Source organism: Mus musculus, chromosome 17 (genome assembly GCF_000001635.26).
Source record: "Mus musculus strain C57BL/6J chromosome 17, GRCm38.p6 C57BL/6J".
NCBI classification, from domain to species: Eukaryota; Metazoa; Chordata; class Mammalia; order Rodentia; family Muridae; genus Mus; species Mus musculus.
The window spans coordinates 71,296,552-71,311,556 of NC_000083.6; the positions used below are offsets into that span (position 1 = coordinate 71,296,552).

The 15,005-nt window shown below is 48.2% G+C and overlaps 1 protein-coding gene across 4 annotated transcripts in view; it reads right to left on the reverse strand.

Annotated features, from left to right (window-relative positions):
* Window positions 1–15,005, reverse strand: part of Emilin2 (elastin microfibril interfacer 2) — a 59,385-nt gene extending 44,380 nt beyond the window's left edge. For 3 of the 4 annotated variants that reach the window (NM_001357337.1, NM_001357338.1, NM_145158.4), the window contains exons 1-2: window positions 14,167–14,460; window positions 13,598–13,720 (exon numbers count right to left, since the gene is read on the reverse strand). In NM_001357337.1, coding sequence (NP_001344266.1) covers window positions 13,598–13,720; window positions 14,167–14,309 — 266 coding nt within the window. In that variant the 5' untranslated portion in view covers window positions 14,310–14,460. Of the gene's footprint in view, window positions 1–13,597; window positions 13,721–14,166; window positions 14,461–14,786 lie in introns of those variants that run through there. The other variant, NM_001357336.1, reaches the window with a different exon arrangement.

A 15,005-nucleotide genomic window follows, 5' to 3' on the forward strand; every position in this document is an offset into this window, starting at 1 on the left:
TCTCAGCTCCAGGTGACCAGCATGGATTGGCTCGGCAAAGCAAAGAGTTCACTCCATTGTCTCTTGTTAATCGAAGCTGATTCTTCAGCTGTACTCACCAGATACCATAAAATATTAACTCAACCTCCCAAATAGCCTTGAAACAGTCTTTAAACTTCCCTCTAAAACTTTACGAGTCCGGCCGCCATTGTTTGCCTTGTTCCCGACATCTTCCTGACTTCCACAGAAAAGCCCACAGAAGAGCAGAGCAGGCTGAGCATGCCATGAGGAGCAAGCCAGTAAGCACTCAATGGAACTTTTCTAGCCCAAAGTTCCAAAGTCCTTCCACAATTCTCCCCAAAAAAAAAAAAAAACAAAAAAACAAAAAAACAAAAAAACAAAAAAACAAAAAAACAAAAAACAAAAAACAAAAAAAAAAAACAAAAAAAAAAAAAAACAAAAAAACCATGATCAGGTCTGACACAGCAATACCAATTTTGGTACCAATTTTATCTTAGTCAGGGTTACCATTGCTGGGATCAAACACTGTGACCAAAAGCAAATTGGGAAGTAAGAATTTACTTCACTCACAGTTCCATATAACAGGTTATCACCCATAGTCCATCACTGAAGAAAGCAGGGCAGGAACTCAAACAGGGCAGGAACCTGGAGGCCAGGAGCTGATGCAGAGGCCATGAGAGGGTGATGACTTGCTCCTCATGGCTTGTTAAGCTTACCCTCTTACAGAACCCAGAACCACCTGCCTGGGGATGGCACCACCCACAAATGGGATGAGTTCTTCCCCATTAACCACTAAGAAAATGCCCTATGGGCTTGCCTATAGCCTTATAAAGGCATTTTCTCAATTGAGCACCCGTCCTCTCTGATTACTCTAGCGTCTGTCAAGTTGACGTAAACCTAGCCAGCACAGCACACCACCTTAAACACAGTGTTGCTTTTGTGGGAATATACACATGCTGAAACAGTAAGCTATAAGACTCCAAATATACATTCTATGCAAATTACACCTCAAAGCTGCTCTGTGTGTGATTGGTTTGTTTGATACAAGTATGTATATGTATGTAGTCCTGTAGATGTAGTCCTGGTTGTTTGGAAATGAGTTATGGAGACCAGACTAGCTTTGAACTCACAGGAAATCTATTTGTCTCTGCATCCTGACTTCTGGGAATAGAGGCGTGTGCCATATTTTTTACGAAATGAACCATTTCTCCCTTCAAGAATTTTAGCATCTGCAGGTCTAGCTGGCAGTGTAGCTCAGAACTAAGATGTGTGTCTGCCACACATGAAGGCAGGCCCCTGCTCAACCCCAGCCCCCAAATGTAAAAATAAACAAACAAAATCTCTGAGTCTGAGGAAGCAAAGTGCGGTGGTCTTCGGTTTAACCAACTACAGTGAGCATCTAGAGGCAGCATCACTGTGTCCTTTTCAGAATGAGGAGCCATCTTTCCTTTTCATTCATTTATTCACTTTATATCTTGATGAGAGCTTCCCCTGTCTCCGCTCCTCCCAGCTCCTCCCTCCCTCCTCTTCTCCCTCTATGTCCCCTCCCTTTCTCCTCAGAGAAGAGAAGACCTCCCATGGATGTAAACCCACCTTAGCTTATCAAGTTGTAATAGGACTGGGCACATCTTCTTCTACTGAGGCTAGACAAGGCTGTCCCATTAAGGGAAAGGAATCCAAAGGCAGGCAACAGAGTCAGAGACAGCCCCTGCTCCTCCTGTTAGAGGTCCCACATGAGGACCAAGCTATACATCTGTTACATATTTGTAGGGAGGGAGTCTAGGTCTGTCCCATGCATGATCTCTGGTTGATGGTTCAGTCTCTGTGAGCCCCTATGGGCCTACATTAGTTGATTCTGTAGGTTTTCTTGTTGTATCTTTGACCTCTCTGGCTCCTTCAATTCCCCCTCACTGATTCTTTCACAAGGTTCTCCAAGCTCTACCTAATGTTTGGCTGTGGGTCTCTGCATCTGTCTACAAGTATAGCAGAATATCATTAACAGTGTCTGGGGTGGGCTCTCTCTCATGGCATTGGACTCAAGCTGGGCTAGTCATTGGTTAATCATTCCTTCAGTCTCTGCTCTCTTTATTCCTGTACCTCTTATAGGCAGGAAACATGGTGGGTGGAAGGTTTTGTGGCTGGGTTGGTATCCCCATCCCTGCACAGGAAGTCTTGCCTGGTTACAGAAGTTGATGGTTTCATGTTCCATATCCCCTATTGCTAGATTCCTGGGAATTTTGGAGGAGCCAACTTTTTATAATGTATCAGGTTCCTCTTTGGCAGCACAGTCAATTGTTTTGCCTACTGGAAACTTTATGTTTGTTTGTTTGTTTATTGTACCTTTAACGTATAAACCTGAGGGCTGGAGAGATGGTTCAGGGGTTAAGAGCACTTTTTGTTCTTTCAGAGGACCCAGTTTCAGTTTCCAGCACCCACATGCTGGCTTACAACTGTCTGTAACTCCAGGTCCAGGGTATCTGATGCCCTCTTTTGGCCTCCTTGGGAACCAAGCATGCATGCTATGCAAATTGAGACATGCATGCAAAACACCACACACACACATACACACACAAAGAATAAAATAAAATAAATGTAAAATATAAAATAAAATAATAAGTGTAAAATTAATGATTAAGAAAGACTAGTCCAGAGAAGACTCTAAATAACTGTCTTCAGAGTAGAAAATTATGTATAAAAGTAGACAGATATTAGCTTCTGAAAATTCAGAGGCCGAGGGTATAGTCCAGTGGCAAAATACGTGCCTAGCACAGACAGAACCCTGTGTTTAAGCCCAAGAGCCAGAAAGAAAAGAAATTCCAACAAACCCTGAAAATGATCCAGCGATTCTGGCTTTAGTTTCTACTCGAGATTTCTCATAAATTTATACAATTATGTATCACAAAGAGCGGTCACTGACAAGAGCCTGGTGAGACAATGCTGAATTCCCAGCACTCTGGGCTGAATCAGGAGGGCAATTAACTCAAGGCTAGCCTGGGCTACATGGGCTCCTGTCTCAAAAAAGGGAGGCAGAAAACAGCCAGGCAATAGTGGTACACTCTTTAATCACTCTTTAATACAGCACTTGGGAGGCAGAGACAGGCAGATCTCTGAGTTCAAGACCAGTCTGGTCTGCAAATTGAGTCCCAGGGTAGCCAGGGCTACACAGAGAAACCCTGTCTCAAAAACAAACAAACAAACAAACAAACAAACTAGAAGACGGGCCTCTGAGTTGGGTAAAGCACTAGTCTCATCCCCAGAGCCTCCGAAGACTTCCTAGCAATTGTCTTCTGACTTCCACAAGAGTGCTGTGGCAAATATACCCCAAAATATAATAAAAAAAGATATTGAGAGCCAATCAGGAGTCACGGCTTTCCAGTAATGATTTTGATGTGGAGAGTTGAGAGGCGTCTCACACTCTGGGTCAACAACTGTTTTTCTGCTCTGGGGCTGTCTTCACCTTCTCTTCTGCAGTGACTCAGTGATGCCTTCCCTTTGCAAGGCCAGGCGATGTTGCAATGCATCATTATGGGGAAGAGCCTGTGGCCCCTTCCTGACTGCTGTGCTGGCCCTGCCTGCTGCTTCAGGAAGTCACTCCAAGGCTAGAGACACAAACCAGGCCTGGACACTGTCACCTCTGCAGGCTAGATTCAAAATCTGAAAAGTTCAGAATAGTAAGAAAGTTCTGCCGCTGCCTCCCTGCCAAAGCTCAAACATGAGAGAGGACTCTGCTTAGCAGATATGAGGCCTCTAGTTCCACCACCAAGGGAAGGAAGGAAGGAAGGAAGGAAGGGAGGGAGGGAGGGAGGGAGGGAGGGAGGGAGGGAGGGAGGGAGGGGAGGGAGGGAGGGAGGGAGGGAGGGAGGGAGGAAAGGGAAGGAGAGAAGGAAGGAGGTAGGGAGGAAGGACAGACAAGGCTCTGTGGTCTGGCAGGAGCCAGAGAAAGGCTTTAATGGAGACAAGCCTCCCATGAAGGGCTGGATTGTGCAATCACCCCCACCCTGAGTTCTGTCGCAATCAGAATCACAGTTCTCAACTTCCTAGCCTCAGATGCAGAGCAGCTTCAATTTGAAAAAAAACAAGCGATATCTCTCCCAGTTCAGGTTGAGAAGGCATTTTTATGCCTTCATCTCATGATCCCTGTCTGACATGTTAGTGAAACAACTTCCAGCAGAAAGGAAAGTCTTAGTATCATTTGGGGGTTTAGGTTTGGGTTTGTGTGTGTGTGTGGTTTGTTGTTTTGTTTTGTTTTGTTTTTGAGCTGCAGTCTCAGTATATGCAGTATATGGTCTCAGTATATGCAGTATATGGTCTTGCCTGCCTGCCCTGGAACTCCCTATGTACAGCAAAGTGTCCTTGAACTCTCATGGAGATCTGCCTGCCTCAGCCCCCTGCTTGCATCTTGCTCATCCAGGAAGGTACCATGCTGAGCCAATCTCTGCAAAGCCCACTCAAGTCCAAAAATAGGAACCTGGAGAAACACAGAGAAGCCACAGCAGGTTCCCTTTCATGGAAGTGAGCAGCTTGTGAAGGGTTTGCCCAAACCGCTTTCCTCTGAGCCAAATGCATAAATGAAATGTACTGTCCTGAAAGGCTGACCTAGCAAATCAAAAAAATTTTATGCGTATTCCGTCATCTTTTGGTATTTGGGGGGGGGGGAGGATAGCTGGGTCCTTCTAGATGACATACCCCGAAAAGTTTGCCTTCCATGGCATTTTTTTGAACCACCCCAGCACCTCTTTGAATAAGAAAGGACAAAAGTTAGAGACAAGTTTAATTTTAATCCTCTCATTATCCTCCAAAGTGAACCACTATCTCAGCAACTCACTTCACTCAGTTGTTCCCCACTAATTTTAATCGCAGAAAACTGATTCATGAAAGGACTAAAGCAGTCAATTCTGAGTTGAAGAAAAAAAAAAAAAAGGAAGAAAGAAATTGACGTGACCAGCAGTAAATCAGGACACTCTGTGACAGACTGGAAGCAATCTGCATATTGGCAGCTCATCAGCCCAAGGTTTACCATCCTCCTGGGAAGGAGGGAGTGACTATTCTACTCTTACCTACTGCTATAGATGAGCTCAGCCGGCATGAAGGCATCTTAATGTTCTCCATATGTGGGAGGTTCCTGATGCTCTCCGGGGTGAGTATCCAAGTGTAGCATGTATGATGTGTAGCATAGCCCAGATCTAATTCCCATCTCCGTAAACCAAAACAAAACCCAAACAATGTAGCAACATTTCCGTGAGTGAGGGACACTCACCTAGAGAGCTGAGCTTGTGGCCCACATCCACATTGGACAAAGGCGTATTGATCTACCAGTTCAACACTGCAGAAGCAGCAATAAATACCCATGGAGGGGTCCTACTTCAGGGTACCTGCTCTTATGCATTCCCTTGTGAACCCCAGGGCTGGCTCTGTCCCCAGCATTTCTGAGGTTCGAATACTTTTTTTTGTTTTTGTTTGTTTGTTTGTTTGTTTTTTGAGACAGGGTTTCTCTGTGTAGCCCTGGCTGCCCTGGAACTCACTTTGTAGACCAGGCTGATCTTCAGCACATCATTCCCTTACTATCTCAGGCCACTCGGGCAGCTCTGAAGGCTTCAGAGATGGCAGCCCTCAAGAGGCAGAAGCCTCAGGGCACACAAAGCCAATGTGTATCCATCAGGCAATCAGCTAGGTATGCCTCACATTCTTACGACAGCGAGGTTTTTCAAAGTCCTCTCAGCCAGATCAGCCTTCCTCATCTGGGCCACCTTGACACGGCTCTCTGCCTTTAGCCTGGAAAAACACGTGCCTTAGGTGCCTGGTGACCTACCTATGCTCACAGCACGGTGGCAAGGGTGATATCAGGTCAACTACCAAGTCTCCTATCTTCTTATCCGACACATGTTGTCATCCACAAGCTTTGATTGAAGTCACTATGGGGAGCCTGGCCTGGGTGGCCTATCACAGCTCCCTACAGACCAGGCTGCTTACCCACACCCACACCCACACCCACACCCACCTACCCTTTTCTGGCTGCCTCATTATTTTAACTCAGATACTATGTACTAGCGAAGGTCGACAGAGAAAGACTAATTAACGGGAATAAAACACTCCAAGAGGTGACTGGTTTTTCTGCCTTCTTTGCTGTTGCTGTTTGGTTTTGTGTGTATGTGGAGGGGAGGGGCGTTGTTTGGTTGGGGTTTTTCGTTTGGTTTTGGATTTTTTTGAGACAAGGTTTCTCTATGTAGCCCTGGCTATCCTCAAATTCTTTCTATAAACCAGGCTGGCCTCTAACTCACAGAGTCAAAGAGATCTGCCTGCCTCTGCCTCCCTAGTGCTGGGATTAAAGGCTTATGCCTCCACTGCCCTGCTAGCTGTTTTTGGTTGGTTGGTTGGTTTGGTTTGTTTTTTAAAGACCACGGCTTCTATTTAAATTGTATTCCATTATCTCCAAGATTAGAAACAAAAAAGTTAGGGAGTTTTGTTTTGTTGTTACTGAGGATTGAACCCAGGTTGCTACACTGTAAAGTCATTTTCCTGAGACCGTCAGTCTGTGTCCTACCCACTCTGAGCTGGTAGCAAGAATAATAACTATGCGATTATTCTGAAACGAGCTTTCCAAACACAGGAGCAAGAAGCCTGGAAGACAATCTTGAATTCTATAGGAAGGTACAACCCCAAAGGGCTGGAGGATGGGAGCCCCCCCAAAAAAGACTCCACAACAGCCATGTGACCTTCAGGTTTAAATGTGTGGTCTTTCCACCTCCCTGACAGGTGTCAGAGGACACCAGCTCAGCCTTCTGCAGGTGACTCTGCTAAGTAGCAAGGCTCTCAACCGCCAACTGTGCGCCAAATATTTGTTGAAAATGTAAAAGGGGAGGAGATACCCCCTCTGAATTGGATGGGGTTGTGTTCCTGGAGACGAATGTGTAAGGAACTGTCAGGGGCTTTGTTTTAGCCTTACGCATCCTGTACTTGGGAGGGGAAGGGAAAAAAAAGAAAAAAGAAAATAAACTATTTTTCCTGGCAAGGACTGGTCCTTAATAGACAACTTTCTTTCCAACTGTATGACCATCTGTTCCCCCTTGGAATCTGGAGATTAGAAGTGTCTTGGAACTTGACCCAGAATCGACACCTGCTGCAGATTCCTGGTCTACGTTTTCCCCAGCAGACGCGGCTCTGAGTGTACTCCACCCAGATCTCTCTCAGGGCTTGTCATTTTCTTTCTTTTCTTTTCTTTTCTTTTTTTTTTTTTTTTTTTAAGGAGTTAACAGGGCTGGGTTGTAGAATGGTCATCTGGCACTCAAAACTCCCTGGGACCAATCCTCAGCAGGGGAGGGAAGGGGAGGGAAGGGAAGGGGAGGGAAGAACACTAATATCTAATATGGACAAGCATCCTTACAGAAGAAAAAATACAGGAAAAACAGAAAGGAGGCTGGGTAGACTCAGACAGACAGAAGCAGACCCTTCCTTGCATCCTGCCTAGGTCCCTCTTTCCAAGGCCAGCCCTCTCACAAATTCTCCACAGCAGCCACACACCTCAACCCACCATCTCCCCATTCTCTCTCTCTCTCCCTCTCCCTCTCCCCTCCCCCTCCCCTCCCCCTCCTCCTCCCCCTCCCTTGTGACTGCAGCTTTATAGACCGGACAGACGATGAGATGGAACAGACACAGAGGCTCCTCAGGAGACTGAGGGAGGGGAGGACCTCCAGTATAAGGCCAGCCTAGGTATACAAACCAAACAACAGCAACCAAACAAGAACCAAGCACCAGAGAGATGGCTCAGTGGTTCATAGCACTTGCTGCTCTTGCAAAGGACTCAGGGTTAGCTCCGAGCACCCACCTGGCAACTCACAACTCGAGTTCTAGGGGAATCCAAAGCCTTCTTCTGACTCTTATAGACACTAGGCACATGAGTAGTACACATATACACTTGTAGATATGGCACCCACACACATAAAAAAATAAATAAATCTTAACCAGGAACAGAGTGGCAGAACCCCTCAACACTCATGAGCATCCATGCATGGGTTCTTGGGCTCCAGGGTTTACTTGTCACCAAGCCTGACCATCTGAGTTCATCCTTCCCTCCCCAGTACCCACACAAAGGCAGAAAGGAGAGAACCATGTCCTGCAATTGTTCTCTAACCCTGACTCAGTGCCCTGCAGAGTCACGACCACCCCTATTCCCAGGGGCCAGAAGCTAGCAGGAGAGAGTATAGATGAATGCCATCATTTCCTTAAGAGAAAGAGCTACGGACCAGCAAGTTGCCCTCAGCTGAGTCTCTCTGGGCTCTTTTGAGCCGCTCTCAGCATCCTAAGCCAGGTCTCGGGAGGAAGTCCTCACTCCTCTGTGGCTACTGGATAACAGAAAGGCAAAAACTGCTTCCAAACTTGAGGTGTAAGACCCTTGGAAGCCAGTACTATAGCCTCTAGGGACTCTGGGAGAATAGCCCTCAATTAACCTGATCTCTCAGCATAGACAGTGAGCTAGGCACCCACCTACAGTCACTGAGAAACACCCTACATAGCCAGGGCTGGAACAGGCTCTGCCTTAGTTTTTCTTACTGGGAAACATTGATGGCCGTACTTGTAGGCATAATGGGGAAGGGTCAGAAGATCCCAGGGACAGGTTCTGGAGGAACCAGACTGTCCAGCGAGCTGGGCAGAGGGACACTGAGCCACGTTGTAGTCTGGAATCAGAGTCCTTAGATGAACTGCCATCTGTTTGTTAGCCTCGATCCTCCCTAACGCACCCCACAGACTGTGGGGTGTCTTGTCCCCCAGACTGGGCAAGCAGCATGGAGGTCAGAAATCTCAGAGACAGAGCTGTACTATTAGGCTTGCTTTTGATTGTGTGTGTGCTTGTGTGCGGGTGTGTTTAAATTATGTATATGCAGGGATGTCCGTGTAGAGATATTTGCACATGAGTGAAGTTGTCCCTGGAGGTCAGAAGAGTGTCAGAGCCCCCGGAACAGAAGTTTTAGGCACTTGTGAGCCACCCAACAAAGGAGCTACAAATTGAACTGGCGTCTCCTGGAAAGGCAGAGTGTGCTTGTCACTGCTTGGCCTACTGCTCCAGACTGTTTTTATATGTTTGAGATGAGGTCTCATATCCCAACCAGGCCTCAGTCTCCCATGGTTGGTCTTGAACTTCTGACCCTCCTGCCTCCACTTCCAGATGCACCACCAAATGCCTGACTTGGCTCTAGTATTTGCGCGTGCCTTCTCTGCTACAAGAACCAGACTCTAGACTCTGAGTGCTTGGGCAAGCTGTCAGAATCTTTCCCCAGAAAAGATGTGGCTGGATACTAGGTTTGGTTCAGGTTTGTAACAGTAATATAAAGGCCGTCGGAGCTATGCACTATCTTAAAGGTCAAAGTTTGAGTGTCTAAACTACAACTGAGAGGAAGAGTTAGATCATAAACCCAGAGAGCTGCAAAGAGAGTTCTCACAGATACCTGACTCTGGACATTTACAGAGGCTCCAACAGATGGTCTAGTTCTCATAGAGCCTGTCAGTAGTCCTAGAGTTCCAATGACAAGCTTTCCCTAACAGTGACCCTAAACACAGGATGCCTGACCCACATCACCCTAAGGGTCTACCCTCTGGCCCTTACAGAAAGCAGTACACAAACCTCTAACTCATGAATGGAATAAAGCAGCGACTACAAATGACGAACCCGAACCTCCACAAGCCAGGCGTTTTGCTTGGCCTGTAGCCCCAGATACTCAAGAGGTTAAGGAGGCAACCAATGGATTAAGTCTAAGCTTTCAGCCTGGGCAACACAGTAAGATCTCATCCCAAAAATAAATAATCGAGCCAGGCATTGTAGGGCACGCATGTGGACCCACCCCTTAGGATGCTGAAGTCAGTAGGTTTGAGAGTTCAAGGCCACAGGAGGATCATAGAGAGAGACCCTATCTCAAAGCACCAGAAATCACACACACACACACACACACACACACACACACACACACACACACAGAGTCTCATGCTAAGTGGAAGAAGCTAATGTCAAAAGGATCCTTAAATGGATCACCTTCCTCTGAATAGACAAAGAAGACAGCACATTTGTTAGCAGGTATTGGGGCAGGTGACAGGTACAGGAATTGTTTCCTCCTTGGTTACAGTGGCACAGCTGTAGACACATGCCATAACACATGGATAGGAGCACTTTGCAAAGTGACTGTTACAGCATGTGAATTATACTTTAATTAAAGTGCCAAGGGCAAGGAAACAAGAGGGAAAAGTTCTACATTACACAAGGCTGGCCAGAGGGTAAGGGCAGGGGTAGGTGCTGGCCACCCCAGTCTCTTGATGTTGTGGGAGAACAGAAAGCTCCCAGCCCCAAGAGCCTGCGCCTGGGTGGAGAGGCAAAGCAAGCGCACACTGCTTGCATTCGTGCTCCCTGGACACCCTGGCCACAGAGAGGACATCCCCAGGGGCTAACAGCTGTTGGTCTAGCAGAAGGTTCTGGAACTATGTGGAATCTCTGTCATGAAGCATGAAAAGTCCATGAAAGAAGGGACGGGTAGTCCCACCCAAAGAAAAAAGAGTCATTTTCTACCAACAACCAGCCAAACATGAGCTCTAGGGCAGGAGTAAGACATGGCAGGCCTATGCTAATCCATTCCCACCTAAGAGGGGGCCAGCAACACAAACACACATATACACACACACAAACATACACACATATAGTGCATACACAATACACACACATACACACCTATATGCAAACATAAATACACACACACACACAAATTTAGACACTTTTAGACAATAGAAACTATTTGAGTATCTGAGTTGAGGGAGTGGGAGGAGGCTGAGCTGGGGAAGAAAGGAAAGAGCTGGACTTGGTTCTGCTACTCTTGAATGACTCTCAGGGATTGCTATAAAAATAGCTACTACAGAGCATGTAGGTCGGCCTCAGTGCCAGGGACTTCAGCTGCCCAATCATCCCACAGGAAGAATTGCACGTCTCCCAAAGTGTATAACCAAAGCCAGCCTAGGACCAAGAGGGAGCCTTTCCGTACTGTGAGAATTCCAGATCCAAGGATCATAGGCGTGTGCAGCCATGGCTGGTTTATACAGTGCTGGAGGATGAGCCATGACTTGTGCATGCCAAGCAAGTACTCGACCAATTGAGCTACACCTGGAACTCACTTTGTAGACCAGGCTGGCCTCGAACTCAGAAATCCGCCTGCCTCTACCTCCCGAGTACTGGGATTAAGGGCGTGCGCCACCACTGCCTGGCCATCCCCAGCACCAAATTAGCATTTAAACAACAAGCAAAGCAAGAAGGAGAGCCTGTGTCTATAGCTCCAGCACTCTGGGGGTCAAGGTGTGATCAGAGCCTGTGTCTATAGCTCCAGCACTCTAGGGGTCAAGGTGTGATCAGAGCCTGTGTCTATAGCTCCAGCACTCTAGGGGTCAAGGTGTGATCACCCTGAGTTCAAGACCAGCCTGGGCTATATGTAAATTTCAGGCTACTTAGCAAACCTTGCTTCAAATGCCCAAATTAAAAACAAAACAAAACAAAACAAAACCCCACAATTATCACCAAGTGTGCTGGTGTATGCCTTTAATCTCAGCCCCTCAGAAAGCAGAGACAAGCAGATATCTAAGTTTGAGGCCAACCAGGATTTCATAATAAGGCCCTGTCTCAAAAAAACTACCCCTAGAAACACAAATTTCTATATATGTATGTGTGTATGTATGTATGCATGCATGTAACTATTATGTATGTATGCATGTATTATTTGTGTGTGTCCAGTATGTACATGTGTGTGCCCATGTGTTTACATATATGCATATGTGTTCAGTGTGTGTGCGCATGTGTATACAGATGTGTTCATTGTGTATGGGTGTCTTCAGTGTGTGTGCACATGTGTGCAGGTGTGTATGTTCAGTGTGCGCACACACACGTGCAGACGCTTGTAGAAGCAGAGATGTCAGATGTCCAACTTTCACTCTCTACCTTACCCTCTGACAAGGTCTCTCTCTGAACCTGGAGCTTAGCTGGTAGCAAGCAGGAAGTAGCCATCCCACACTGCCCACCATTTCGTAGTGCTGAGGCTGCCTGGCAGTCCCCATCTCCAGTGTTTTTATGTGAGTGCTAGGGATTCAATCTCAGGGTCTCAAGCTGGCATAGCAAGTACTCTTTACCTACTGAGCCATCTCCCCACCCACCCCTCTTAATTTTTATTTTTAATGAAAAATTTATCTCTGAAGTGTCATAGTAAGAATTAAAATTGTAGGAAAATACAAAATATAACTCTTGTGTAAAGTGAATGAAATTGTCCTGGCTCTCAATCCAATTCTAATGGCAAGCAAACCCTTCTGGACTGTGTCGAATACTCAGTTCGTGTTTCTGTCACAGTGTCAAAACCTCACTTGGCTGTCCTGTCACCAGTAGCTGGCCATGGACTGTGAAGTCTAAATCGAAATACAGACCAATTTAAGGCAGGTTGACAGTTCTGAATCTCTGTGTGGGCCGGCCAGGAAATCTGTATCAGCTGTTTCCCCTATATGTTAAAAAATAAAAAGTAAAGGGCTTCCCTGTGTTTCTGCAAGTTTGTATAACTTTCTTTTTGCCTCTCAGGAACTCTCTACCTGCTTGTGGTTCCCACACGCAGCCTGGGTGGGACCCGGTGACCTACTGTCTACAGCCTTGTCTGCTCCCTGCCCCCTGAATCAGCTTGCTGGGGATACAAGCTCAGCCTGTCCTGAGCCCGGCCAGAGACAGAACTGCCCACCACTGACCATTCTGTACGGCGCTGACAATGTGCTCGAAGACAAACAGCTTATTCTTAGTGGAAACAATCCTCACCATCACGTGTCCCCAACAGCCTTTTATCCACACCAGCGGTCTCCTGAGATCTGGCTTCCACAAAAACTCAAAGAGCTCCCTGATCACCAATTGGGTGAGTACAATGTGTTCGCAGAACCCGCGCTAACAAATCATCGCCCCCCCCCCACCCCGCCCCCGTGCCCAGTTTTTAAGATGCTGGAATCTTTATGAGCAAAAAAGATGTTTAACTATTCTGCACATCACCAAGGGCTATTCCATTCGGAGATCTGCCTCAAGAATCCACAAACCCAACTTGAGAAGAAAAGGGACAAACGTTCTAAAGCAACCTGAGGAGTTTAGTTTAGAAAATCATAACGCTGAAGAGGACAGTTGGGACAAAACTCACCTCCTTCAGAACTCCAACTGGTCAAACCTCTCGGCTAATCCTTCATTTAAAACATTTTAGAATCTCTATGCGACCCAGAACATACAATATGGATCTAATTAGGTTCAGCTGCCTTATGTTAGTAATAAAATTGAAAGAGGAGGGGGGAGAGAGAGAGGAGAGAGAGAGAGAGAGAGAGAGAGAGAGAGATGGGGGTGGGGCCTTTGTTCATCCTCTCCTGTGGCCTAGGGAATCTCAAACTCCCAAATTTTGCGCATCTTCAAGGTTCACGCAGAACAGCACACCATTAAATAGCCCAGAGTAGCTGTGAGCCGTGCAGATATCAGACTTTGTAGAGGGTCTGGAAGAGATTTCCACAAGGACTGAAGTCCAGCGCTCCACCTCACCCACCCACTCGGCCCTCGTGCTCCCCGACTTACACCAGGGCGGATGGACAGGGCATCTGGTTCCAGGGACAGTTGTACTGAGCTTGAATAAAACTCTCGCTTCCCTCCTGTACCGTGCAGCTCACGTTCTTATTCACGATGTAGGCGCACCAGTTTCTGGGGTAGAGAGAAAAGGGCTGGATAAACTTGGAGAACAATGGGGAGAAGGGGGAGACGAATTGACCCAACAAGTTGGCGGTCACCAGCGCTGAAGGCAGGAGCTTGCCAAAGCTGCCACCCCAGGGTGTCTCTTGCGTCTTTGGAACACCAAAGAGTCCCAAACCTGCAGAACAGGATGTGTTCGTGTTCGGGCTCGGTGGCAGATCCCGTAGTTCTGCCGAACACTCCCCATTGCCCGGGTTCGCTTCAGGATGCTTGGGGCGCCTGGTGGGGAGCACATGGCCACCCGGGGGTGGCGACACCCCAAAAGCCTATGGGGCTCTCTCTGCTACCGCCCGTCGCCATTGCCGGGGCAGCTCTGGAGCCCGCAGGCGGATTCGGGAGTGACCGCCTAGGATCTGGGACTCTAGGGCTGGGGGCGAGCATAAGGGACACACTCTTACTTGTTCCTGGCACTGGGCCTCGCGTGGTACCCAGGCTGCGAGCTCGCGTGGCACAGTCCCGCGCCGCCCAGGGCCAGCAGGGCCAGCAGGGCCGGCGTCCAGCGACTGGGTGCTCGGGGTCGGGGCGGGGTCTCCTGACACATCTTGAGCCCCACAAGGCTGCAGGCGGCGGGGCCGCGGGAACCGGCAGCGGGCTCGGGCGCTCGGCGGCCCCTCTGGCTCTTCGTCCCCACGCCTCCGCACTGGCCGCTCCGCGGTCCCTCAATGACGCACAGGTCCCCCCGGGTGCCGCCCTCTTTAATTCACTTCCCTCTCCGAAACGTGACTCTTCCCTTCACCATCTCTCGGCCCATCGCCTCTCGGCAGGGGGTTCGGGGAAAGAGCCAAAGGGTTAGGAACCGGGGTCTTGGTTACAGACTTTTCAATTACACATTCCTTTGGTCTCTTCCCAAACGCCAGCAGCTCCGCCTCTCACCTTCCAAACAGCGCGACCCCAGCCCCTCCGGAAGTGCAGCAAGCTTCGGGCGGTCCCCACCTCGATCCCCCGGGGCCTCTCTCCGGCCAGAAGCCCAGGACCACCCATCAGTTATTGCCCCCCCCCCCCGGCGGGGGGAACCTACTCAAGGGGGACTCAGCGTCGATTTCTTCCTCTGAGGCCCCACCGCCGTCTACCCATCAATCTTTAAGGTCTTGGGCGAAAGTTGAAGACGCAGGAGCTCTCCTAGGCGCAGCTAGTACACGGCTTGAACTTTCCAAATGCGCGGGCTGCTCCTGGATAGTGGGGTTGCCTCCCCGCAGCTGCAAACTGTCATTTGCTACTCCAGTGTTTATGAGGAGAT